We start from the raw sequence: 24806 nt of genomic DNA on the forward strand, positions 1-24806 counted from the left end.
AGTGTACAAACAGTCGGTAAGGCCTTGACAAGCAAATGTTTGGGTAACTCGGCAAAAGACCTAATTTGCAACCCAGTGCACAAAAAAAATCAAAGATTCCTTTCAATAGATGAGCTGTTCTCCCTGGAACGCACCTGGGAAAGCTCTGGCAGGTAGGAAATTTTTTTTCCAGCGAGGGTAATTAAGGAATTGCCCACTGTATCAACTTTTCAGAACGATTATGGGCTGCAGAATTTGATACCCACAAGGGATCTCATACAAACTCACAGCCTGATCCTTCCTAAAAACAAACAGCTGAGACATAAATCACACATGTATACATGCGCGCACACACACACAAAATACAAACACTTTACATTTCCTCCTTTCTTGTAAGGAAAAGGTGTCACGTGTTTAAACTCGACTGGCAAGAAGAACTCTGGTGATCTGGTGATCATGTCAGAAAATAAAAGTCTGTATTTTGTTTAAGTAATGATAAAGGTGTCAGGACTAGGACCTGGAAAACCAGGTCGGACTCCCCATTCATGCCATGGAAGCTTGCTGGGTGACCTTGGGCCAGTCACACATTCTCAGCCTGGCTAGTATTTGGATGGGAGGCCTTGAAGGAATACCAGGGGCATGATGTGGAGGCAGGCAATGGCAAACCACTTCTGGATGTCTCTTGCCTTGAAAACCCTACGGGGTCACCATAAGTCAGCTCTGATTTGATGGCCAAAAGGGGGTGGGGGGAAACAGAGTTTGTGCCATGTTATACACAGTGGGCAAGTGTGGGTTTTTTTTTGTCTTTAAATATTGTTCTTAGTCTTCATGTACAAGAACAGAAACCTATCTGCGGGGGGGACTCTCCAGTGGGGGTCATCTACCATGCACATTCAGCATCAAAAGTGTGGGGACTGTGTACAGTGCTGTGTAGTGGTTATAGTGTCAGATTAGGATCTGGGAGGTGGCGGAAAGCACTGTCAAGTCACAGCCGACTTACGGCGACCCTGTAAGGTTTTTGAGACAAGAGACGTTCAGAGGTGGTTTGCCATTGCCTTCCTCTTCCTCACGCCCCTGCACTTCCTTGGCGGTCTCCCATCCAATTGCTGACCTGGGCTGTCCCTGCTCAGCTTCTGAGATCTGAGAAGATCAGGCTAGCCTAGGCCAACTAGGTGAGGGCTGAATATTTTTACTGCTATTTATTAATTATATTGTCTATTTGATGTTAAACCGAACAGAAAAAGCACCAGAGACGGGGCCTTTTCTGTGGTGGTCCCTAGACCATAAAATGCCTTCCCCGTAGTAGCTTGCCTGGTGCCTGCCTTGTTAAGCTTTCCATGCCAAGTGAAAACATTTCTATTCCCCCAACCAATTGTGGACTCCTATAAAGCTGGTTATTGTCTGTTGTGGTTGGTTTTTGAACACATGACGCTTCCTTGTACCAAGTCAGACCATTAAGGTCTATCAAGGTCAGAATGTTCTACTCTAACTGGCAGAGGCTGTTCAGGGTCTCAGGCGGAGGTCTGTCACATCACTTAACTGTGTTGTGTGTGTGTTAAGTGCCATCAAGTCGCTTCCGACTCATGGTGACCATTTGAATCAATGTCCTCCAAAACGTCCTATCCATAACAGCCTTGCTCAGATCTTGCAAATTGAGGGCCGTGGCTTCTTTTGTAGAGTCCACCCATCTCTTGTTGGGTCTTCCTCTTTTCCTGCTGCCTTCCATTTTTCCTAGCATGATTGTCTTTTCCAGTGACTCTTGCCTTCTCATAATGTGACCAAAGTACAATAGCCTCAGTTTAGTCATTTTAGCCTCTAGGGTCAGTTCAGGCTTGATTTGATCTAGAACCTACTGATTTGTTTTTTGGCAGTCCACGGTATCCACAGTATCACTTCACTACCTAAATCTTTTGACTAGAGATGCCAGGGACTGAACCTGGAACCTTCTCCACACAAAGCAGATTCTCTCCCACTAAGCCATGGCTCATCCCTTATCTTCAACACTAAAATATCTATAAGCAGTCTGGCTAAGTCATTTATGCCCTTTGTTCTAGATCTGAGATTTATTTTAATGGGTTTTATTATTGTTTTAATCGGATGCTTTGATTACTTTTAAAGCCGCATCATTATTTATGATAGTTTTTGACTACTGTTGTTGTGAACTGTCTTAAGCAATGTTTTGTATTAGGCAGTTAACAAGTGTTTTTATTAAACAAACAACCTCAGCTTAGGGGCCCTGGTTTCTTCTGGGGAAAGCCTATGGCACTGAAGTCCCTCCCCTCCACAGGCTCCGCCCCAAAAACCTCCCACCCGGCCCAAACAAGTGACATTTATATCAGATCCAGCCCTACTAACAAATGAGTTCAACACCCCTGCCTTAAGCCTTCCCGCCCTCAAAGGCATGATCTCATCTATACTGCCCTTTCCTTTGCCTCTTTTAAATACACTTAAAAACATTGGGAGATCAATCATGGATCCCTTATTGGGGCATGCATCACCCAGCCAGCGTAATGATTCCCCGCTTTTCCACATGAGCGGCGGACTCTAATCTGGTGAACTGGGTTGGTTTCCCCACTCCTCCACATGACGCTAGTTGGATGACCTTGGGCTAGTCACAGTTCATAGAATCATAGAGTTGGAAGGGGTCACCAGGGTCATCTAGTCCAACCCCCTGCACAATGTAGGAAATTCCAAACTACCTCCCCGCCACCCCCCCAGTGACCCATACTCCATGCCCAGAAGATGGCCAAGGTACCCTCCCTCTCATGATGTGCCTAAGGTCATAGAATCAACATTGCTGACAGATGGCCATCTAGCCTGTGAGGTAGGTAGGGCTGAGAACTCTCTCAGCCCTACCTACCTCACAGGGTGTCTGGAGGTTGGCAGTCCTAGAGATTCTGGGGCCTGGCAAAAGTCCAGGATGGGCCCCCAGAATCATGGCTGGGAAACCCCTGGGCATCTGCCAGGGCCAAGCAAGGGGCAGACCCTGTGCATGGCCTGTAGAAGCTGCCACCAGATGCCAGGTGCCCGAGCCCCAGATGAGCAAGCATGAGTGGCTAGCCCAATCCCCTCATGGGGCAGGGGCAAGCAGTGGTGGCAAGAGCCTTTCTCCTTTTAAAGGGGCCACCAAGGCAGCTAACAATTTAAAACATGCATGCTAAAGTTCCATTAGATAACCCTTAAAAACAACCTCCCTCTCCTAAACTTACATCATTAAAACAGTTTTTAAAAGAGTTGTAAAAAAAAAAGAGTTAATATACATACAAAATACAAAACAGGAAAAAAGCATAGAGAACATAAAAAACTTTGGTCAGGAAGGAGAGATATGTCATCAGACACGCTGGCCAACCTTCAGGTGGGGACTGGAGATCTCCCAGAATTACAACTGATCTCCAGACCATGGAGATCAGTTCCCCTGGAGAAGATGGCTCTTTTGGAGGGTGGATTCTATGGCATTGCGCTCTGCTGGGGTTCTTTGTTCCACTAAACTCTGCCATCCCAGGGCCCAGACTCCACCCCCAAATCTCCAGGAATTTCCCAACCTGGAGCTGGCAATTCTAAACCTGGGGTACATGAGGAAGATGTTTCCACTAGATGATCCAGTCTTTCAGGGTGCAACCCCAGGTCTGCTCCGGTTGCATTGAGAGTTCCCTGTTCAGCGCTTCCAATGGGGTTTTATATATATATATATATATATTTATATTTTTTAATAATATTTTTTATTTTCAACACAACATAAAACAAAACACACAACATACATATGTTAACATAGCCATGACAAGACATTTAGCAGCTATACTTTGGAGCAGCTATACTTTGGAGCGATTCTCCAACAATCTATACATTCTACTATTCTAGAAAATTATTTATGTACCTAAAGTATAACATATAAACACGCTTTAAAGGAGAAAGAGGTGAAAACCTAAATATATTAACATATCTTCTTGCCGGTTACATGAGTTACTATTCTTATTGTTACATAATTCCGCATATATATAGTAAGCCTATCAGTTAATGCACCATTATACTATATATTTTCTAAATTTAATGGTTTGTGTTTTGACCTACGGTAAATTGTGCTTTAGCCTTTTCAAACAGTACATTCCAGTGGTTCTGCAAACTTACTTCTCGGGCATGTGAGAGCCCAGTTCCCATTGGTACACCTGACAAGACTTCCGTCCTTCACTCCTGCACCATTTTTGCGACCTGAAATTACCCCCAAGGATCTGCTCTGTGCCCCATTGGGGACATTGGGCTGTACTGATAGGACTACACCTCAGTTTCAATATACATTTTCCCAACAGGACCTTTCGAAAGAAAAAAACACACATTTTTGTCGCAACTGCAGTTGTGTCCAAACTGGAAGCAGCACTAGGAAAAGGTTATTTAACCCTTTCCCAGACATTTTTCCTGCTCTAACCCCCTAAAGCTAGGGTTGCCAAACTCCAGCATGGTGTAGTGGTTAAGAGCAGTGGTTTGGAGAGGTGGAGTCTGATCTGGAGAACCGGGTTTGATTCCCCACTCCTCCACATGAGCGGCGGAGGCTAATCTGGGGAACTGGATTTGTTTCCCCACTCCTACACAAAAAGCCAGCTGGGTGACCTTGGGTGAGTCACACTCTCTCAGCCCCACCTACCTCACAGGGTGTGTGTTGTGGGGAGGGGAAGGGAAGGTGATTGTAAGCCAGTTTGATTCTCCCTTAAGTGGCAGAGAAATTCAACATATAAAAACCAACTCTTCTTCTTCAGGTGAGGCCTGGAGATCTTTGGAATTACCACTGATCTCCAGATGACAGAGATCAGTTCGCCTGGGGAAAAAAATCATCTTCTTTGGATGATGGACTGTATGGCATTGTACCCTGCTGAGTTCCCTCCCCTCCCCAAACCCTGCCCTCCCCAGGCTCCACCCCAAAATCTCCAGGAATTTCCCAACCCAGAACTGGCAACCCTACCCAAAGCTACTACTGGGAAGGGGGAACCCAGAACTACCAAACAAGTCTGTTTTATAGGGTTGCCAGGTCCCTCATTGCCACTGGTGGGAGAGTTTGGGGGTGGAGCCTGAGGAGGGCGGGGTTTGGGGAGGGGAGGGACTTCAATGCCATAGAGTCCAATTGGCACAGCGGCCAATTTCTCCAGGGGAACTGATCTCTGTCAGCTGGAGATCAGTTGTAATAGCAGGAGATCTCCAGCTAGTACCTGGAGGTTGGCAACCCTAGTGCTTTAAGCCCTCGATTAATCTTTGAATTCCATCTCAACCGCCTGTTATCGATAAGGTTGCCAGGTCCCTCTTTGCCATCGGTGGGAGATTTGGGGGTGGAGCCTGAGGAGGGCAGGGTTTGAGGAGGGGAGGGACATCAATGCCATAGAGTCCAATTGCCAAAGCAGCCATTTTCTCCAGGCGAAACTGATCTCTGTTGGCTGGAGATCAGTTATAATAGCAGGAGATCTCCAGCTATCACCTGAAATTGTACCTTGTTACTTCATGATTTTGTATATAGCCACTATTTTTGTCTTTACTGTTGGTGTATTAATTGTATAGACACTTTGTTAACCTGGGAATTTTTGTAGCATATAAAGTTTGTACTTTTGCACCACGTTGTATGTTTCGCTCCTGTACTAAGTTCCTTATCCTTTGATATTGGTACAGTGGTGCCTTTTTTCCTCCATCACCTGGAGGTTGGCAACCTTAGTTATCAATGAAACCCCACCAGCCTTTCAGATTTTCGAAGTGCGCGATGTGCGGCCTCCACGCTTCCCAATTGCTGCTCTGTTGTGGCTGCAGCCGGAGTTAGCATCTGTTTCCCGCCGCCGCCACTACCTGCCACCGCTCCCGGTGACTTGTCACAACATGTGTTGACAACCCTATCGAAAGCACCTCTGGACGTGCGACGGAGACCGATCTTTCACTCCCAGACAGTTTATGAAAGGCAGGGAGCTTGAAGGGGGAAAGGGATCCATCAATACCAGGGATTGGAGGGGGGGGGGAAGACCCTTGGCTGATGAGGCGCCTCACCTGGGCCCCCGCGCACCGCCTCCAATTAAATCAAAATGGTTTGTTTTTAATGGTCTTTTACACTGACAAGTGGGCTATCATTCCGGGCCTCGGTAGCTGTCAGGGAGCCGAGGCAAATTCTCCGTTGATAATGCCCAATGGTTCCAATTAGGAGGCGAGGCCGCTCCTGGCGCGCTAACGATTCCCCAGCCTCCCCCCAGGCCCCTCCGGTGCGGGCCCGTTTCGTCTTCGCCCTCGTCCTCCGCAAATTACTGACACAAAACGGAGGCGCCCCGGCGTCTCCTCACCACGCCAGGCCTGGGCCTGTAGGGCTTAATGAGGTGTTGGAAGTTTTCTGCGGCTCCTCCGCTAAATTCTTTTCTTGTTTGACAGCTGCTCGAGTGTTGACCTTATAAAAGATTTAGTGTTTCTCATTATTTTCTGCCAAGCCTCGCGAGTGATGGCTTTCCCAGAGATCATTTGCATCCGGATGCTTGTGTGTGTACGGAGATGTACCAATGCGGTGTACGCCGCCATGGTGGGGGGATGTTTGCGGGGTGCTTGTTCCCGCTGGACTTTCCCCGCTGGAAGGGCACCTAGCCAAGGCAAGGTTGCTGTTTCCCTCTCAGATAAAGGCCGAGCCTTCTTCAGTTCCCGCAGGCCTCGGAAATCTGCATCGCTTTGATGGAGAAGGAACTCCCATTAGTTATTTTCCGCCAAAAAAACTAACAAGAAGTATCAACAAGGTTTCCAGGTCCCGCTTCGCCACCGGCGGGAGGTTTTTGGGGTAGAGCCTGAGGAAGGTGGGGTTTGGGAAGGGGAGGGACTTCAATGCTATAGAGTCCAATTGCCAAAGCGGACATTTTCCCCAGGTGAAACGATCTCTATCGGCTGGCGATCCGTTGTAATAGCAGGAGATCTCCAGCTAGTGCCTGGAGGTTGGCGACCCTAGTTTTCAAGGCAAGAGATGTTGCCATTGACTGCCTCTGCGTAGCTACCCTGGACTTCCTTGGTGTTCTCCCATTCAAATACTGACCAGGGCCAACCCGCTTCCGAGATCTGAGAAGATTGATCTAGCCTGGGCATCTGGGACTGTTAGGGTTGCCAACCTCCAGGTACCAGCTGGAGATCTGCTATTACAACGGATCTCCAGCCATAGAGATCGTTTCACCTGGAGAAAATGGCCGCTTTGGCAATTGGACTCTATGGCATTGAAGTCCCTCCCCTTCCCAAACCCCACCCTCCTCAGGCTCCACCCCAAAAACCTCCCGCCGGTGGTGAAGAGGGACCTGGCAACCCTAGGGACTGTACCATGTCAGAAATACAGGAGGGGATAGAGGATAGGGGATGCCAGCCTGCAGGTACAGGGCTGTCTTAACTGCATTATAGGCCCCCGGGCAAAGCAGTGCGCTTGGGCCCCCACCGACACAGCCACTCACAGGAATAAAAATGCAAATGGTCGATAAAATTAAAGGTATATTTATTGGTACTTCCAACAAAACCAGTGTTTAAACATTAAAAAAAACATGCTGAGCAGCAAAGACTAATCAACAGAAAACTCTCAAAACATTACGTTTCATTCCTGCTCAAAGGGTTATTCACCTGAAAAAAATTATATCAGTCTGCTTGCGACAAGGCCTAAATATTTAAACATTCTGCTTCCATAATGACCAGGTCCTTTCTTACATTAGACTCCAGTATTTATTCTTAATCCAAACCCAAATTAGCATTATTGTTCATTATCTTTAGTAAAACACACGCTAAATATGCATTTTCCAATAACAAATATTTATCGTTTAGTAAAGTATTTATTTATTCATTGACAGCAGGTCACAACATACATAGATTAGCATGGAGCCCCTATGCTCGTGGGGCAGCTGCCCGTGCGTTAAGACAGCCCCCGTGCAGATAGGTCCTGGGGATCCCCCAGAATTACACTTAATCTCCAGACTACAGAGATCAGTTCCCCTGGGGACAATAGATGCTTTGGAGGGTGGACTCTTTGGCATTGCTCCCCCCTGTCCACCCCAGGCTCCATCCTCAAATCTCCAGGAGTTTCCTAACCTGGATCTGGCAACCCAACTTCCCCCGCCCCCATCCCCTGCCAGTGGCTGGGGGACCTGTCAACCCCCAAGGGAAAGTTGTTGTGTTGTCCCATAACCAGACTGCAGAAAGTTAGCGTGCAAGTTTAACTTCATGCTATTTTTCAATGTGCAGGGAGGTTTTGTGACGGAGTGAACTGGGTTACATTGCCTGTTTGGCATTCTCTCTCTCAAACAAATGATTGATAACTATGCATTGTTGCTTACCCACCTCCCCCAAGGGTGTTTTTTTAGCTATAAAGTAGCCTCCCAATCTATACCCAAGCCAGCCTTTCTCCCCAGTGAGGAGCCAAAGCGGCTTCTCCTCCTCCCTTTTATCCTCACAACAACCCTGTGAGGTAGGCTAGGCTAAGTGTGCGACTTGCCCTGGGTCACCCAAAAGTTTCTATGGCAGAGAAGTAATTTGAACCTTGGTCTCCCAGATCCTAGTCTGACACTCTAACCCAGGGGTGTCAAACATAAGGCCCGTGGGCCAGATCCAGCCTCTTGAGAGCTCTTATCTGACCCGCGAGCCAGCCGAGGCAGCCACACACACCCCAGTCCCAATCTGGGCTGGCGAGGCATGGCTCGGCCCAAACAAGTGACATTTATGTCATATCCTGCCCTCGTAACAATTGAGTTTGAAACCCCTGTTCTAACCACTACACCACACCGTCCCATAATCTTCAATGGAATCCCCTGTGGAAGAATGATGGGGGAGAGGGAATCTTAATCTTATCTCCTCTACCAGTTTTCTACCTCCAAGTCACCCAACAGCTTTGCAGAAGGGTAGGTACTCTGCTTTACCTATTTACTAAAATACAAGTTCTGTAAAGGCATGGGATGGGAGATATCAGAGTAGAACTCGCACCAGATTTCTGTAGAAAGACTTCCTTGCCTTTGAAAGCCTAATCGTAGGAAAAGCTTAGTTACTGGCCTTTTATGTGTGGTCTGTTTCCACTGGATCTGCTGATCTCTAACTGCACAGTATTTGTAGTTGAATTCTCAAAACACTATGCACAGGGGCTTTTTGCCCCAAAGAAATTCCTGGAGTACTTTATGATCAATGATGCATCCCCAGCTAAAATGAGGAGCTTCTGAACCTCACGTGAGTCCCTTCTCCCTGAAAATGCTGCTTTGTAATTGGCTGTGGTGTATTTTTTTGAAATACATCACCATCCCCTGCCAGTCCTATAGCGAGATTCTTTCATTTGATCTGAACCAAGTGGCCATTTTACAGCCAAAACAGAAAAAGGTCTAGACACCACCTCCCCCCGACCAATTTGTTTCTGCGTAACTCAGTGGTCATAACATAACACTTGGATGGTCATTTGTGACATTAATTGTTCCATCGTTAGTCTTGCACTCGCCAACAACAACAAAAAAGGCTTTCAGGCCTGTAAGAGGACGCATATAAGGGGAAAGCGGCAAATCAGCCCGCTCTGTTTCAATCTGCTGAGAACTGAAACTGACCCACAATCGCTGTGAAACTGACCAAATAAGCAGCCTCATGGTATTCCAGCATTATTCTCCCCCTAGTGCACTGGATAATGGTTTCAAGGGGAGGGGTTGGATCAGGGGGACAGGCACATGGGAGGGAGAAGCAAGAATGGGTGTGGGGAGAAAAACCCGAAATGACAAGTATGTGCAGGACCAGCTTTCAATTTGGGATCAAGGCAGGTTTTAAACTCAAGGTAAAACAGCATCCTGAAAACGCATGGAAAATGCAAGGGGAGAGCAAGGCGACTTCTAAAGGTTGGAAAATACATGCATAATTAAAACGAAGCCTCGAAGTAGTTGGAGGGGGACCATGATGGTAACAACACATGCATAAAATACCATTATTTAACACCAACTGGGTGCAAGGGGCTGTACACAGAACAGAGGTGACACAGTTAAAGCTTGAGGGAAGGGACCTCAGTGGGTTATAATGCTGTAGAGTCCACTCTTCAAAGCAGCCATTTTCTCCAGGGGAACTGATCTCTGTACCAGCATACCTCGGAGATACTGCAGGTTTGGTTCTAGACCACTGCAATAAAGCGACTATCGCAATAAAGAGGGTCATACGAATGTTATTGGTTTCCCAGTGCTTATAAAAATTATGTTAACTCTATACTAGTCTATGTAGTCTATTAAGTGTGCAATAGCATTATGTCTAAAAAAATGTACTGTAATAATAATGAAAAAAATTGATCTATTGCAAGAATTACCAAAATGTGACACAGAGACACAAAATGAGCACTAGCTGTTGGGAAAATGGCACCAATAGACTTTCTCGAAAAAGCAATGTCTGCAAAGCGCAATAAAGAAAGGTGCAATAAAAGAAGGTATGCCTGTAGTCTGGAGATCCGTTGTGTTTCTGGGAGGTCCCCAGGTCCCACCTGGAGATTGGCAACCCTAACCAAGCCAGTGTATCTCTGGCCATATAGTAGCCTGCTACTTAGCTGCAATGACTCATGCCCTGCTTACAATGTGCTGCGACGGGCCTTTGGCCTGTCTCTCCAATAAAAACCTCGGCAGAGTAAATGCCATTTAGTTAGCCAATGCAGAGTTGAGCGTCAGGAGAAAGAGAGATTAGGCTTTGTCAGTTTTGATGTAGACTTCTGTCACCTGCCCCTGTCAGATACACACCTCTGACCCCAGATTGGCCTTGTCATGACATTAACGACAGACCTGGGATTAATCCATACTTTTCAAGTGCCCCACATAATGAGAGCAGATCTCATTTAAAGGAAACCAGGGAAAACTCCCTCTTGACAGGGACCAGGACACACAGATTAAAAAGTTATGGTTAGGAGATCTTACATGTGTGGTGTATAATGGGAATTATTAAAATGGGAATTACCCACAGAATTATGTGTGGTGCAGCAGAGTTTGATCCGGCGAACCGGGTTCGATTCCCCACTCCTCCACATGAGCGGCGGAGGCTAATCTGATGAATTGGATTTGTTTCCCCACTCCTACACACGAAGCCAGCTGGGTGACCTTGGGCTAGTCACACACTCTCAGCCCCACCTCACAGGGTGTCTGTTGTGGGGAGGGGAAGGGAAGGTGATTGTAAGTCGGTTTCATTCTCCCTTAAGTGGTAGAGAAAATCGGCATATAAAATTCTATGTGGGGAGCTGTTGTTAACATCTGAGAGGGAGCTGGTTGTAGATCTTTAAGGGAACTGCTGTGGAAATTCTTGCTTCTCAGACAGCTAGTTAACACTCAAATGTTTTGCAGGAAAAAAACCCAGCCATGAATCATGTGGCTATATAGTTAACAATGATTGGCTAGAATCACAGATTTCCCACCCCCTCTCCATCAGCAGTATTCAATAGCCATATATGATTTCCTGTGTTAGGCTGCAGTGAAGCCGTTCTACCTGACCTACTGCCCTCACTAAGCCTCTGAGCTCACCTACTATCTTTCGTCTCAGGCACAGGCTCACAGTTTACAACCGTAACAAAGATAAGTCCAGCTGGAGTACAGGAAAATTACTTGCAATGCAATTAATTACCTGGGACTGCTAGAGATAAACAGCAGCCTCTCCAATAAAAATAAAAATAAAATGAGATAAAATAAATGTGAAATCTCTAAAGCTCTGGAGTAGAACATAATACAGCTGTGTGCTGGTCGCCATCTTTGGAGCCTTTGCACTCACCTGCTATCTGGCTTTTCATCTACCATTGGGAAAACACGACAGTTTATCCCATGCTGAAATAAAACCACTGCACAACCTCACTTTGTTATAATAACTATGCATTAGATGACCACAGATATTCATTTAGCATTCCTGTCTGCTCTGTTTCTCTTCACGATCTCTGCACTGTCATACCAAAGGCCTACATAGAACCTCAATTCAGAGTAATCTAGAGCTAGACAAGAAGAAGAAGAAGAAGAAGAAGAAGAAGAAGAAGAAGAAGAAGAGGAGGAGGAGGAGGAGGAGTTGGTTTTTATATGCTGACTTTCTCTACTACTTAAGGAAGAATCAAATCGGCTTACAATCACCTTCCCTTCCCCTCCCCACAACAGACATCCTGTGAGGTAAGGTGGGGCTGAGAGATTGTGACTAGCCCAAGGTCACCCAGCTGGCTTAATGTGTAGGAGTGGGAAAACCAACCCGGTTCACCAGATTAGAGTCTGCCGCTCATGTGGAGGAGTGGGGAATCAAACCCAGTTCTCCAAACCACCACTCTTAACCACTACACCACGCTGGCTGTCCAGTTGAAGCACCCAAAAGTGGGTTGAAGTCCATCCCCATTTTTGAGCCTGTGCATGCCCCAAGTGAAGGAGCTGCAGCTTCCCACCCTGTTCTTTTTTAACAGCCACACCAGCGGTGTGATTGGGTCTGTCCTCATTAGAGAACTCTCTGTGAGGTAGTGTTTTGGAATATCTCACCTTTCCAACCTTATATATCAGAAATTTCCAACCTTTTATATCAGAAAATGGCTTCTTTGGAGAGTGGACTCTATGACATCACGTCCCTACTGAGGTCTCTCCCTAAACCCTGGCCTTTCCAGGGTCCACCCCCAAATCTCCAGGAATTTGGAAACTCTAGTGCCACGTCTCCAGACAGACTGCCCAAGGTAGCTTACAAGGCGAACCAAAATCAAAACATAAAACGCCATGAGAGCCAGCGTGGTGTAGTGGTTAAGAAAGGCAGACTCTGATCTGGAGATCTGGGTTTGATTCCCTACTCCTCCACATGAGCGGCGGACTCTAATCTGGTGAACCGGGTTGGTTTCCCCACTCCTACACATGAAGGCAGCTGGGTGACCTTGGGCTAGTCACAGCTCTCATAGAGCTCTCTCAGCCTCACCTACCTCACAAGGGTGTCTGTTGTGGGGAGGGGAAGGTGATTGTAAGCCGGTTTGAGACTCCTTAAAGGTAGAGGAAAGCTGGGTATAAAAACCAACTACTCTTCTTCTTCTTGGAAGCAATTAACAATTATACATTATTAAAAACCCAGAGTTAAAAACCTCAGCATTAAAAAAGGCAGAGCATAAAAATGGCACAAAACATTTAGTGGCTTCAAAAAAGTCTCATAAAACAATTCATAGGCTAAAAAGGTTTTAAAAGTTCAGCTCCTGAATTAAAAACCCGGTTAAGAAGAAACTGGTCTCCGCCCACTTTTGGGTGCTTCAATTGGAGGCCGGCTCTTTGGTTCCAACAGCTCCAGAAGGCCAGCGCTGGAAGCAGGAAGAGCCATTGCCTGACTCAGACTCCTCTGAAGTGGACAGAGATGCAGATATGGCACTTAGGCTAAAATAAATTGTCCATCCCTGCTAGAGCCATACCCAGCAGTTCCTCTGTTAGATACTATCTAGTGATTTTCAAGAAAAACGACAACCTCCAAGTTGCCTTGTAACTTTGAGGAAAGCTTTGCATTTGTGTGTGTGAACACGTGAAGCTGCCTTATACTGAATCAGACCCCTGGTCCATCGAAGTCAGTATCAGACTGACTGATACTGTATCAAAGTGTACTCAGACCGGCAGCAGCTCTCTAGGGTCTCAGGCAGGGGTCTTTTACATCACCTACTTGCCTAGTCCCTTCAATTGGAGATGCCAGGGACTGAACCTGGGACCTTCTGCATGCCAAGCAAATGCTCTACCATGAGCCATGGCCTCTCGATGTGTGTGTATATACAGAGAAAATCAAGGACAAGTGATATATCTCCCAGCCAATACAGTGAACAAGAGATCTGCAAACTCTAATTTTCATAGTATAATACAACCAACTTCCCCAAATCCTGAAACATCCTTGGATTTGACTTCAAGCCTGTTTCCTCTTGGATGCTTCACTGTCTTCCAGTAACATTGTTTTTGCCATCTCCATGACATCATCCTCTATTCATCCTGCTTCCATGTTTTCCTTCCCAACCTGTAGCAATACGATTTATTAGGAAAGATCACAATCCAAACCACCTTTGGACACAGTGTGGACGGGAAGGTATGCATTCTCCCCACGTTGGCACCATTCCCCTTGCTTTAGCCCCCACGACAGTCGTTTCCCCACACACACAATGGAGTACAGATAATTTTGCTATGTTTCTACCTCGGGGGTGATTGACTGCTCTCATCACATCTGATTCAGAGTTGGGGCGGAATTACCAACTGCCATGGAAGATGACTGGAAAGCAGTGGATCATGCAGAGATGCAACGGGCAGCCTCTTCCATGGATTGGTGCTTTGGTTCTTCCAAGATCTTTTCATTGTTTAGTTTACCTGTCACAGCACACTAATAGGATTCCTGCGGTACACAGTTTGGGAATTTTTTTTCTATAAACTACATTAATGTGTAACTAACGGTGTCTCTTCAGTTCAATGGGAGGCAAGGGAAATCTGCTCCACCTCCACCTAACCACCCCCAAAACAAGCCTGCTTAGACAGCAGCCTAATTATGGATTTAGACATCTAACTAGGAAAATGCCAACTGATCTGCTCTAATGAGTTTTGAGGGCTTAATACCTGGATGTCCACAATTATTTTTGTGGCTGGAGACTCATCTGCCAATCAGAAAGCCAATCTTTCGGCTTACAAGAAGTTCATTACCCCCTTCTTGATAGCTGTGGGATAAGGTTACCAAAGTGGACCAGAGATCAAGAATGTAATCAACCATCCCCAAAGGATGGGAAATCTCATGGGCTGGTCAAATAGTATTTGAGACTGGAGAAAAAACTAGAAGGGAACAACATGGCAAAGGAGCGCCAGCAAAATGCATGCTTGTTCTGTAAAAAGCATGGCGCTGTTTGACATCCAGTGACATCTGAGACATGTCTCCTGAGAAGGAGAGATCAGGATCTCTTAATTATGGACAATAAGGCTGCAGCGATTAGGGGAACTCATTGGCGCTAGTAACCATTTAGCCCCTTTGGGCCACCTAAAGAGGTGCTCCTCATTAATTAGGCCACATATTGAAATTTTGAAAGAAACAATTATTTTTAATATGTACATGTGAAAGTTGCAAATGACAGGAGCTATCGTGGAAGAAGCATTCCCCCTTCTGTCTCAGGGAATACCTCTTCTCAGATGGTGCCCACGGCGATGCAAACGCATGGCTCATGGAGAAACAAAGCAAGCATGCAGCTTTCCTTCTTTGCTCTGTACAAATGCAAACAGATATAATTAATCAATCAACTAAAACTCATACAATTAATCTCCCAGTGTTTCTGTAACTAAGTGACAGCCACCAAGGAGGGCTTTGAGTGGGAAATGAAAAGATTTATTGTATGAGCTGGCGGGATTGTTGTTTTTTGTTTTGCTCGTTCTTTGTCAAGAAGAATCAAAAGGACAAAGATCAGGCAAGGAGGACATCATCTACGAATCACAGAATATTATGGGGATTTGGAAGATAATTTAAATAATTAAGAAGTTGAGGAAAGGGGACTTCCAATGGATGTGGAATGGGATGGTATTTACCTCTATTAGCACATTTTGGGGAAGGAGGGAAGGTGGCATGGTATAAGAACATGAAAGGTCACGCTGGATCAGACCAAGGTCCATCAATTCCAGCACTCTGTTCACTCAGTGGCCAACCAGGTGCCTCTAGGAAGTCCACAAGCAAGATGACTGCACAGCATTATCCTGCCTGTGATCCACAGCACCTAATACAATAGGTGTAAGAAAATAAGAAAAGCCATGCTGGATCAGACCAAGGCCCATCAAGTCCAGCAGTCTGTTCACACAGTGGCCAACCAGGGGCCTCTAGGAAGCCCACAAACAAGACGACTGCAGCAGCATTATCTTGCCTGTGTTCCACAGCACCTAATATAATAGGCATGCTCCTCTGATCCTGGAGAGATTAGGTATGCATCATGACTTGTATCCATTTTGACTAGCAGCCATGGATATCCCTCTCCTCCATGAACATGCCCACTCCCCCCTTAAAGCCTTCCAAGTTGGCAGCCATCACCACATCCTGGGGCAGGGATAGATATAGCCCGATCTTGTCAGATCTCAGAAGCTCAGCAGGGTCAGTACTTGGAAGGGAGACTGCCAAGGAGGATTCTGCAGAGGAAGGCCATGGCAAACCACCTCTACTTCTCACTTGCCTTGAAAGCCCATTGCTGAGGTAGCTATGAGTCAGCTGTGACTTGATGGCACTTAACACACACAGTACATTTTGGGAAGCCTTGGATTTGTGTCTTTCTATGTTGAGATTAATCGTGTCGTACCGGTGATAATGCCTGCTTTTAAAGCAAGTAAACTCTTGACCTTCATTCCTTACTGAGCACAGAGTGGCCATGTTGCACTTTGCAGAACAGAAGAAGAAAGGCCCCTGCCCCAAGGAGCTAACAAATTAAAATTCTGTGCCAGGGAGACAACAATGTGGAGGAAGGAAGGTGGAAGTCTGGAGAACAGAGAGAGAAGAGGAAGAGTTGGATTTTATATGCCGACTTTATCAGCTCCCCTGGAGAAAATTGGAGGGTGGATTCTATGCATTATATCCTGCTGAGCTCTCTCACTTCCCCCCAAACCCCACCCTTCCCAGGCTGTACCTCCCCAAATCTCCAGGAATTTTCCAGCCTGGAGTTGGCAACCCACACACACACACTCACACACTCACACACCTACTTCATTCCTCAGGGTCCCCTGTTCCCCAGCAGCAGCATTTTATGGAGATCCGTGGGAGGTAAGGTTGCCAACCTCCAGGTACTAGCTGGAGATCTCCAGCCGATAGAGATCTGTTCCCCTGGAGAAAATAGCCACTCTGGCAATTGGACTCTATGGCATTGAAGTCCCTCCCCGCCCCAAACTCTGCCCTCCTCAGGCTCCGCCACAAAAACCTCCCATCAGTGGCAAAGAGGGACCTGGCAACCCTAGCTATGTGGCAACGGTAGGTCTATTGGGTGCACATGTGAGCCCAAAACACACAGAGGAAGAGAGATACCCTCCTTTTCATAATATGGTTTTAGTTAGTGGAATATTCAGAGCCCCTTGAGAGATGGCTTATGGAGATAAGTGGGAGGGGCAGGGAAGTTCAATTCTGCCACTGGAAAATTTAGTCTGGATCCAACCCAAAATTTTGTCCGGAAGGGATGTGACGGAGAAGGGATCGACTGTTCAAGTGTTGATCAGTGTTGCATGTTCAGGAGAAAGGGAGCATCAATAGCACGTGAAAGAACAAAACGGCATGTGAAATGTGAATGGCATGTGTGTGTGTTAAGTGCTGTCAAGTCACTTCCGACTCATGGCGACCCTATGAATGAAAGTCCTCCAAAATGTCCTATCTTTGACAGCCTTGCTCAGATCTTGCAAATTGAAGGCTGTGGCTTCCTTTATTGAGTCAATCCATCTCTTGTTGGGTCTTCCTCTTTTCCTGCTGCCCCCAACTTTTCCTATCATGACGGTCTTTTCCAGTGACTCTTGTCGTCTCATGACGTGACCAAAATACGATAGCCTCAGTTTAGTCATTTTAGCTTCTAGGGTCAGTTCAGGCTTGATTTGATCTAGAACCCACTGATTTGTTTTTTTGGCAGTCCACGGAATCCGTAACCCTCTCCTCCAACACCACATTTCAAAGGAATCTATTTTCTTCCTATCAGCTTTCTTCACTGTCCAGCTTTCACACCCATACATAGTAATAGGGAATATGATGGCATGAATTAATCTAGTCTTGGTGGCCAGAGTCACATCCTTACACTTCAAAATCTTTTCTAGCTCCTTCATGGCTGCCCTTCCCAGTCTCAATCTCCTTCTAATTTCTTGGCTGCAGTCTCCCTTTTGGTTGATGGTGAATGGCATGGGCTATGTGAAATAGCATGTAAAAGAATGAATGGACACCAAGAAAGCGGCGCGCGCATGCACACACACATTTCTTTTGCCATCAAGTCACATCTGACTTATGGAGACCCCTGCTGGGGTTCTCAAGGCAAGAGACATTCAGAGGTGGTTTGCTATTGCCTGCCTCTGCGTCACGACCCTGGTATTCTTTGGAGGTCTCCCATCCAAATACTTGCCAGGGTTGACCCTGCTTAGCTTCTGAGAACTGACGAGATTGGGGTAGCTTGAGCTATCCAGGTCAGGGTGAACACAAAAAATGTGCTCACAAAATATTCAAATTGCCACTTGTGTCAGCTTAAACTCTGATTGTGCAAATGTAACCCAGTGCTGGCTGCCCCTTTCACCTGTGTTAGTCACAACCACCTGTTCACACGGTCTTTCTTTCTCTCGTTCTTTTCAGGTCAGTCCCCATCTTTGCACCTTCCCGGACCAGGATGCACGGAAGAGGGCTCTGGAAGTCTTCCGCTCAGAAATCCCCGTCCGGTGTGGCCCCCTGGCAATGGGGATTTATACCGCTGCCTAAGCTAAGAAGGAGCTGCAGCAAGAAGAGGGGAAGTGGAGCCTACCTGCACCGCCAGCATTTTGCCTCGCACAAAGTTTTGGTTCAGATTCGGGGCAGGTTGTGTTTATCTTTGTGTTTATCTTTGTTTGGTTGAAAAAAATTCATGCTTTGCCAGAAACTTTGCTGAAAGCAGTTCTTCCCTTCAAGCAGTCATGAACATTTCTTGCCTACGTCCACATTCCATCCAGGTGGTTTAGATGAACGCCTAGGATTTCAGCTCCAGGGGCCCATTCACAAATGCAGACGCATCTCTTGGTTCCTGAGACACCAGGGAATACTTGGGTAACAGAGATGGATGAACGGATGGACAGGACAGATGGACAGGATGGATGAATTATAGGAGGGATGGAAAGGCAGGCAAATGGGTGGAGGGACGGGTGGGTGGATGGACAGAAAGACAGACAGATGGCTGAACAGACAGACGAATGGCTGAATGGAGGGACAAACAGACAAAAAGGAAGAGAAGAAGAGTTGTTTACACCCCACTTTTCTCTACCTTTAAGGAATCTCAAAGCAGTTTACAATCACCTTCTCTTCCTCTCCCCACAACAGGCTGAGAGGGTTTGGAGAGAACTGTGACTGGCCCAAGGTCACCCAGCAGGCTTCATGTTGAGGAGTGGGGAATCCGCCGCTCATGTGGTGAGAGCCAGCGTGGTGTAGTGGTTAAGAGCAGTGGTTTGGAGAGGTGGAGTCTGATCTGGAGAACCGGGTTTGATTCCCCCTCCTCCACACGAAGCCAGCTGGGTGACCTTGGGCAAGCTACAGCTTTGTTAGAGCTCTCTCAGCCCCACCTACCTCACAGGGTGTCTGTTGTGGGGAAAGGGAGGGAAGGTGATTGTAAGCCGGTTTGAGTCTCCCTTAAGTGGTAGAGAAAGTCAGCATATAAAAACCAACTCTTCTTCATGTGGAAGAGCCGGGAATCAAACCTGGTTCTCCAGATTAGAGTCTGCCGCTCTTAACCGCTACGCCACACTGGGAGGGAGGGTGAGTGGGAAGGTGGGCTGGTTCTCTAACTTACCAGGAAAGTTCCCAGCGAGGAGCAAGTGGTGTCGATTGTTCCTTGCTCAGGGTCTACTCAGCTCAGACCTCGGCTGGGGTGACAGTGATGATGTGTGTCATGGTGGGTCAGGGTTCAGCTGAGTCGGACCCCAGAGGGTTGCCAGCACCACAAGAGCCCTCTGCTTGCTCCAGGGCAGTTTTAACCTACTCCAGGCCGCACCTGGAGTATTGCGTGCAGTTCTGGAGGCCTCGCTTCAAAAAGGATGTGGACAGAATGGAGCAGGTGCAGAGGAGAGTGACGAGGATGATCAGGGGTCTGGAGTCCAAGCCCTACGAGGAAAGGCTGAGGGAGTTGGGAACGTTTAGTCTGGAGAAGCGGAGGCTGAGGGGGGACATGATTGCTCTCTTGAAGTATTTGAGGAGGGCAGGGAGCTGTTCCTGTTGGCAGCAGAGGATAGGACTTGCAATAATGGGATTAAATTGCAGGCAGAAAGGTTAGGATATTAGGAAATTAGGAAAAACATTTTTACAGTAAGATTTGTTCGACAGTGGAATCAGCTGCCTAGAGAGGTGGGTGAGCTCCCCCTCACTGGCAGTATTTAAGCAGAGGCTTGGCAAACACTTGTCAGGAATGCTCTAGGCTGATTGCATTGAGCATGGGGTTGGACTAGATGGCCTGTATGGCCCCTTCCAACTCTATGCTTCTATAGCATATCTATTGATAGCCCCCTTAAGCAGCAGAAATGCCCTGCTTTCCTTGCCCATGGAGTGCATGCTCTCATTTGCCAGCCAAGCGCCATGAAACAAGTGCCTTCGTGGAATGCTCTGAGAAGATTATGTTGTGATGAGAGTCAGTGTGCTGCTGTGTTTAGAGCACTGCACAGACCTGAGTTCAAATCCTCACTCAGCCATGAAGCTCACTGCAAGGCATTCGGCCGGTCAACATATCAAGGCGATAACCCACCTAGTGACTGTATAACCCTGAACTCCATGGCAGTTGGGTAGAATACAAATGGAATTAACAGCCACTGCCAAGACCATCAATTAAGGGACAAAAAATTGCCGCTTCAGATCCCCCTATGGGGAGAAAGGCAGGGTATAAATAAATATATAGGAATAGGTGAGTCCAGTGGGGCTGACAAGACCCCTCCCAGGTCCTCTTTGAGCAAGAGATGATAAGACAGTGTTTTTTGGAACTTGCTTGTCACTCTGATGGCCACAGCAGAGCTGGGTTGGGGGGAGCTAGAGTGATGGTCAGTCTTTGTTCACAGAATATCACAGCCAAGAGCCGCTTCCAGCTGAGTCCTGAGAACCCAGGCAGAGAAGCCTTCTTGCCTTGTTCTTAACTCAATGGTTCTGGAGGTCACAAAGGAGGCAAAAATAAGCTGCTTCCTCACAGCCACCTGACAAAGGTTTGACGCGGGTCTTCCTTCTCGCTAAGATGCAGTGCCTACCTGCCTGTCCTTTACCCAACAAGCCACCCCAGGAAAACTGGCATTTGGTTTCCTATTCATAACAAAGATGGTCATGCTGGATCAAGCCAAATGGGGTCCACCTCATCCAGCGTTCTCTTGGCAGCCAGCCTGATAATGCTGGGAGAGCCGTGAAGTTTAATCCTTCCAATGCGGGCTGTTGTGCAAGAATCCCATGGAAGACACAGGCAACTTCCTGGTATGAACATCCCCGGTGGAGCACAGCAAGGCTCCATCTACCTTGGCCTCCTCTTTCAATAGGGTTGCCAACCTCCAGGTACTTAGCAAAATAACAAGATGCAATAGCAGCAACACAACCACTGATAACTGTGCGGTGAGTGTTTTATATAACAACTCTATGAATATAAGCACTGAGTTACTAACTTGCTTACCAATGTTCTAAGTACAATTTTATTATACAACATTAATAAATACAAACAAACAAACAAAAGAGCAAACCACAAGAGGAAACAGCTTCCATACCAAAGTCCAGAGCCGCCATAAAGGTTAAGCTCCTAAATGCCGTTGCACACGAGGAGAACAATACTTCAATATTGAAATTGAAACAGCCACGGTGGTTTGGCTTGGCTCCTAAAAGCTGCTGTGTGTACAATATCACAATTCCTGGTGGAAAACTTGAAGCTTGAAGCTTTCACTTTGCCTTGTTTCAATATAACACAAGGATATAGATTCCATGTGTTCATCCACAACTTCAGAGAAGGTAAGTTAGTCCAAGAAACTTTTCCTCAAATAGAATCAGACTGGCTGGCAAGACCTAATCTGATGTGACCAATTAGGTCTTCCCTCAATCAGAATAGGATCAGCTGGCGACCTGATCCGATATGCCCAGACAGGTTACAAGACCCCGGTTGCGTCTTGTTTCGAGATACCTTCTTCAGGCATCCATAATTCATGTCTATGATAAGTAAACATTGTAAATACTATATGTTTCTTAATTATTACATACATATCCACCAATATTAAGTTCTCACAACAATTGACATATTAACATATAAATTGTATAGCATATCTTACCAGACCGCGTTTTTCGCAGTTCAGCCTATGGACTCATATGTCAATGTAGTAGCAAACTACAAGAATGAAGATGTACTAATAGTAAAAGCTTGAGGCTCTGGTGTGATCAATCAGCAGTAGCTACTTCCCAAAACTATTCTGAAAGAGTTAAAAACATAAACCTCAAAAGGGAAATTTCACACATATGAGGAATCACATGTCCTGTCCTTTTGGTGGTGGAGAGTGCGGTCCAGTCGCAGTGGACTTACGGCGACCGCATAGGGTTTTCAAGGGGAGAGGCATTCAGAGGTGGCTTGCCACTCCTCCCTACTCTCGGTGATCCTAGAAGGCAAATTTAGGAGATGACCAATGGGGATGTCGCTGCAAGTTGGGTGAAGATGAATCCACTGCGCATGTCATTTCTATCAGGAAGTCCAATCCAAGCTAATTTTCCCTCTCCTTAATCTAATAAAGGATAGCTCTGAGGAAGGGAGACTGAGGAGTCTCCTATGGGATGGATCAGACCAGAGAGTGAAGCAAGTAGCTAAATTCTGTGCCGCAATATATAAGATCCGTCAGACAAAGGTTTTTTTACCTTTTATGTGACAGGTGTACCATTTAAAGAGGGGGGAGAGAGAGTTCTGCACTATTCCTTGTTTCTGATCACATGTGATTATTCTGCACACTCTGCTTCTATGCAATAAGTTATTGCTGTTATACAAACAATTATAGACCTACAGACTAAGCATGCATACCAAAAGTGCATGAACACATGAAGCCACCTTGTACCGAGTCAGGCCCTTGGTCCATCAAAGTCAGTATTGTCTACTCAAACTGGCAGCAGCTCTCCAGGGTCACAGGCAGAGGTCTTTCCCATCACCTACTGCCTGCTCCTTTTTAACTGGAAATGTCAGAACCCGGGACCTTCTGCATGCCAAGCAGAGGTTCCACCCCACAATCTCTCCCAGAGGCACAAAACTCTTTGTTTCCAGGAGAAAGAAGGTCCCAGTTTATGCTGCTTTGATAAGCTTGCCATAATAATTTTGATGTATTTAAAAAAGAAAAAGAAAATCATGTCAGTCTTCTTAGAATATGTAGGAATGTTTTGCTTTGTTTCTGTAATTTAATCTTGATTAAATGATGTGCACGATTAAGGCTTGTGGTGAATCTTATGTGCTCACACAAACGCTCTGAATCTCCCTGCACACAATGAGATCAGAAATGGAGCCCTTGAGTGTTTTGAAATATGGCTTCTTGACACTGGAAGAATACTGTCATGTTGCCGAGAATGTCCCGCTTCCTGGGTTTCGATAATTCACTGCTTTGCCTGCCTCCTATTTCTCAAATCCTTTTTTCCCTCCCTGCCCCATCTTTCAAAGATGCTTCTTGTCCTAGAGTGACACCCACTGGTAGCTCCAGGGCTGCTGCAGATTTCCCACAAGGTACATATGTTGAGGGCAGAGCTTATTCTCTCTTCCTGCCAGGGATCACCTTACCTGCACTTCCAGTTTCCAAACCTCCTCCTGAAAAGTCTCTGTGGGACAATTTGTCCTTTTGTTTATTTGTGCTGTCAAGTCACAACTGATTTGTGGTGATCCCTCGTGGGGTTTTCAAGGCAAGAGACATTCAGAGGGGGTTTGCCATTGCCTGCCTCTACCTTGTGACCCTGGACTTCCTTGGTGGTCTCCCCTTCAAATACTAACCAGGGCCGACCCTGCTTAGCTTCTGAGATATGACAAGATTGGGCTAGCCTGGGCTAACCAGTTCAGCTGTGTCCTATAAACAATATTAGGATAACAGTACTTCTTCCAGGTTAGAAGTCACAAGGAGAAAGGCAACATTAACCTGAAATATTTATTTGAAATTAGCAATTTCTATGTGTCGTAATATGTAAAAGTATAGTATTTAAAACTGTGGAATCTACAGTGCCGTGCATGTCTCGTATTTCTTGAGCATTCAGAAATCAGAATGGAAGTCGGCACCTGCATTCGGAACAACGTTTCATGTTTTAAGGGTAAGCCCTGCTTTGGACTCCCACACCCAAAGGTAACCCATACAATAGATTTTAACACAAACTGCTCAATGAGGCATCTCAAATTGTTATTTATAACTTGACCAGCTAGTTTTCTGTGTTTTATTTTGTGCACAGAGGAATTTTCAGATATTAGAGCGTCACCTGGCAGCCTGAAGTGGTCCAGCCAAGGTACAAGTTTCCCACTGCAGTGAGAGTGAGGCCCTAGAGGGGCTTTGGCTCAATGGCAGAGCATCTGTTTGGCATGCAGAAGATCCTAGGTTCAATCCCCAGCATCTCCAGTCAAAAGTATTGATATATTTGGTTACTATAGCAGAGTTTGCCCAGTCATAGAAGTGTTATATAGAGTGCTGTAAATAAATCTCCCAAGATATATATTGCAAAAAAGTAAAACTTACATTTATTCAAGTAGATTCTGTTCACATTCAGGTTGCAGTTGAAAGGAGAGAAAGAAAGGGAGAAACCTAATCTAAGGAGTACATTTCCCCATCACAAATGGCCAGGTGGTCCAGCATCATGTGTGTGCAAGTGTGAAATATTGTTTCTACTGGAGAGACCTGTAGAAACAACTGTCTCCATTAAAGCCCATGTGGAATTATTGAAAGAACCATGGACACACAGAGAGAGGAGGAGGGGTCAAAGGGCAGCTCCCAGGTTAAGACAAAAAGAGGAACATCCTATTCAAGGAGATAATACTTATACACATTTAGACTGATTTAGTGCCCACCCCCCCGATGCCCAGGCATGCTGAGTCGCTCCCTCCAGCAAAAAGGACCAGGCAGTAAGTTATGAGAGACCTTTGCCAGAGACCCTAAAGAGCTGCTCCCAGTCTGAGTAGACAAGACTGACCTTGATGAACCAAGGGTCTGATGATGATGAAGAAGAAGAAGAAGAAGAAGGAGTTGGTT

General features: G+C 46.3%; 1 protein-coding gene across 1 annotated transcript in view; it reads left to right on the top strand.

The window, feature by feature from the left end:
- Positions 1–18342, top strand: part of CFAP77 (cilia and flagella associated protein 77) — a 58916-nt gene extending 40574 nt beyond the window's left edge. Inside the window, exon 6 of the mRNA XM_056860163.1 lies at positions 18220–18342. Within this exon, the coding sequence (XP_056716141.1) occupies positions 18220–18342 (123 nt within the window). The remainder of the gene's footprint in view (positions 1–18219) is intronic.
- Positions 18343–24806: the final 6464 nt, after the last annotated feature.

Source organism: Euleptes europaea, chromosome 14 (assembly GCF_029931775.1).
Source record: "Euleptes europaea isolate rEulEur1 chromosome 14, rEulEur1.hap1, whole genome shotgun sequence".
Classification (NCBI taxonomy): domain Eukaryota; kingdom Metazoa; phylum Chordata; class Lepidosauria; order Squamata; family Sphaerodactylidae; genus Euleptes; species Euleptes europaea.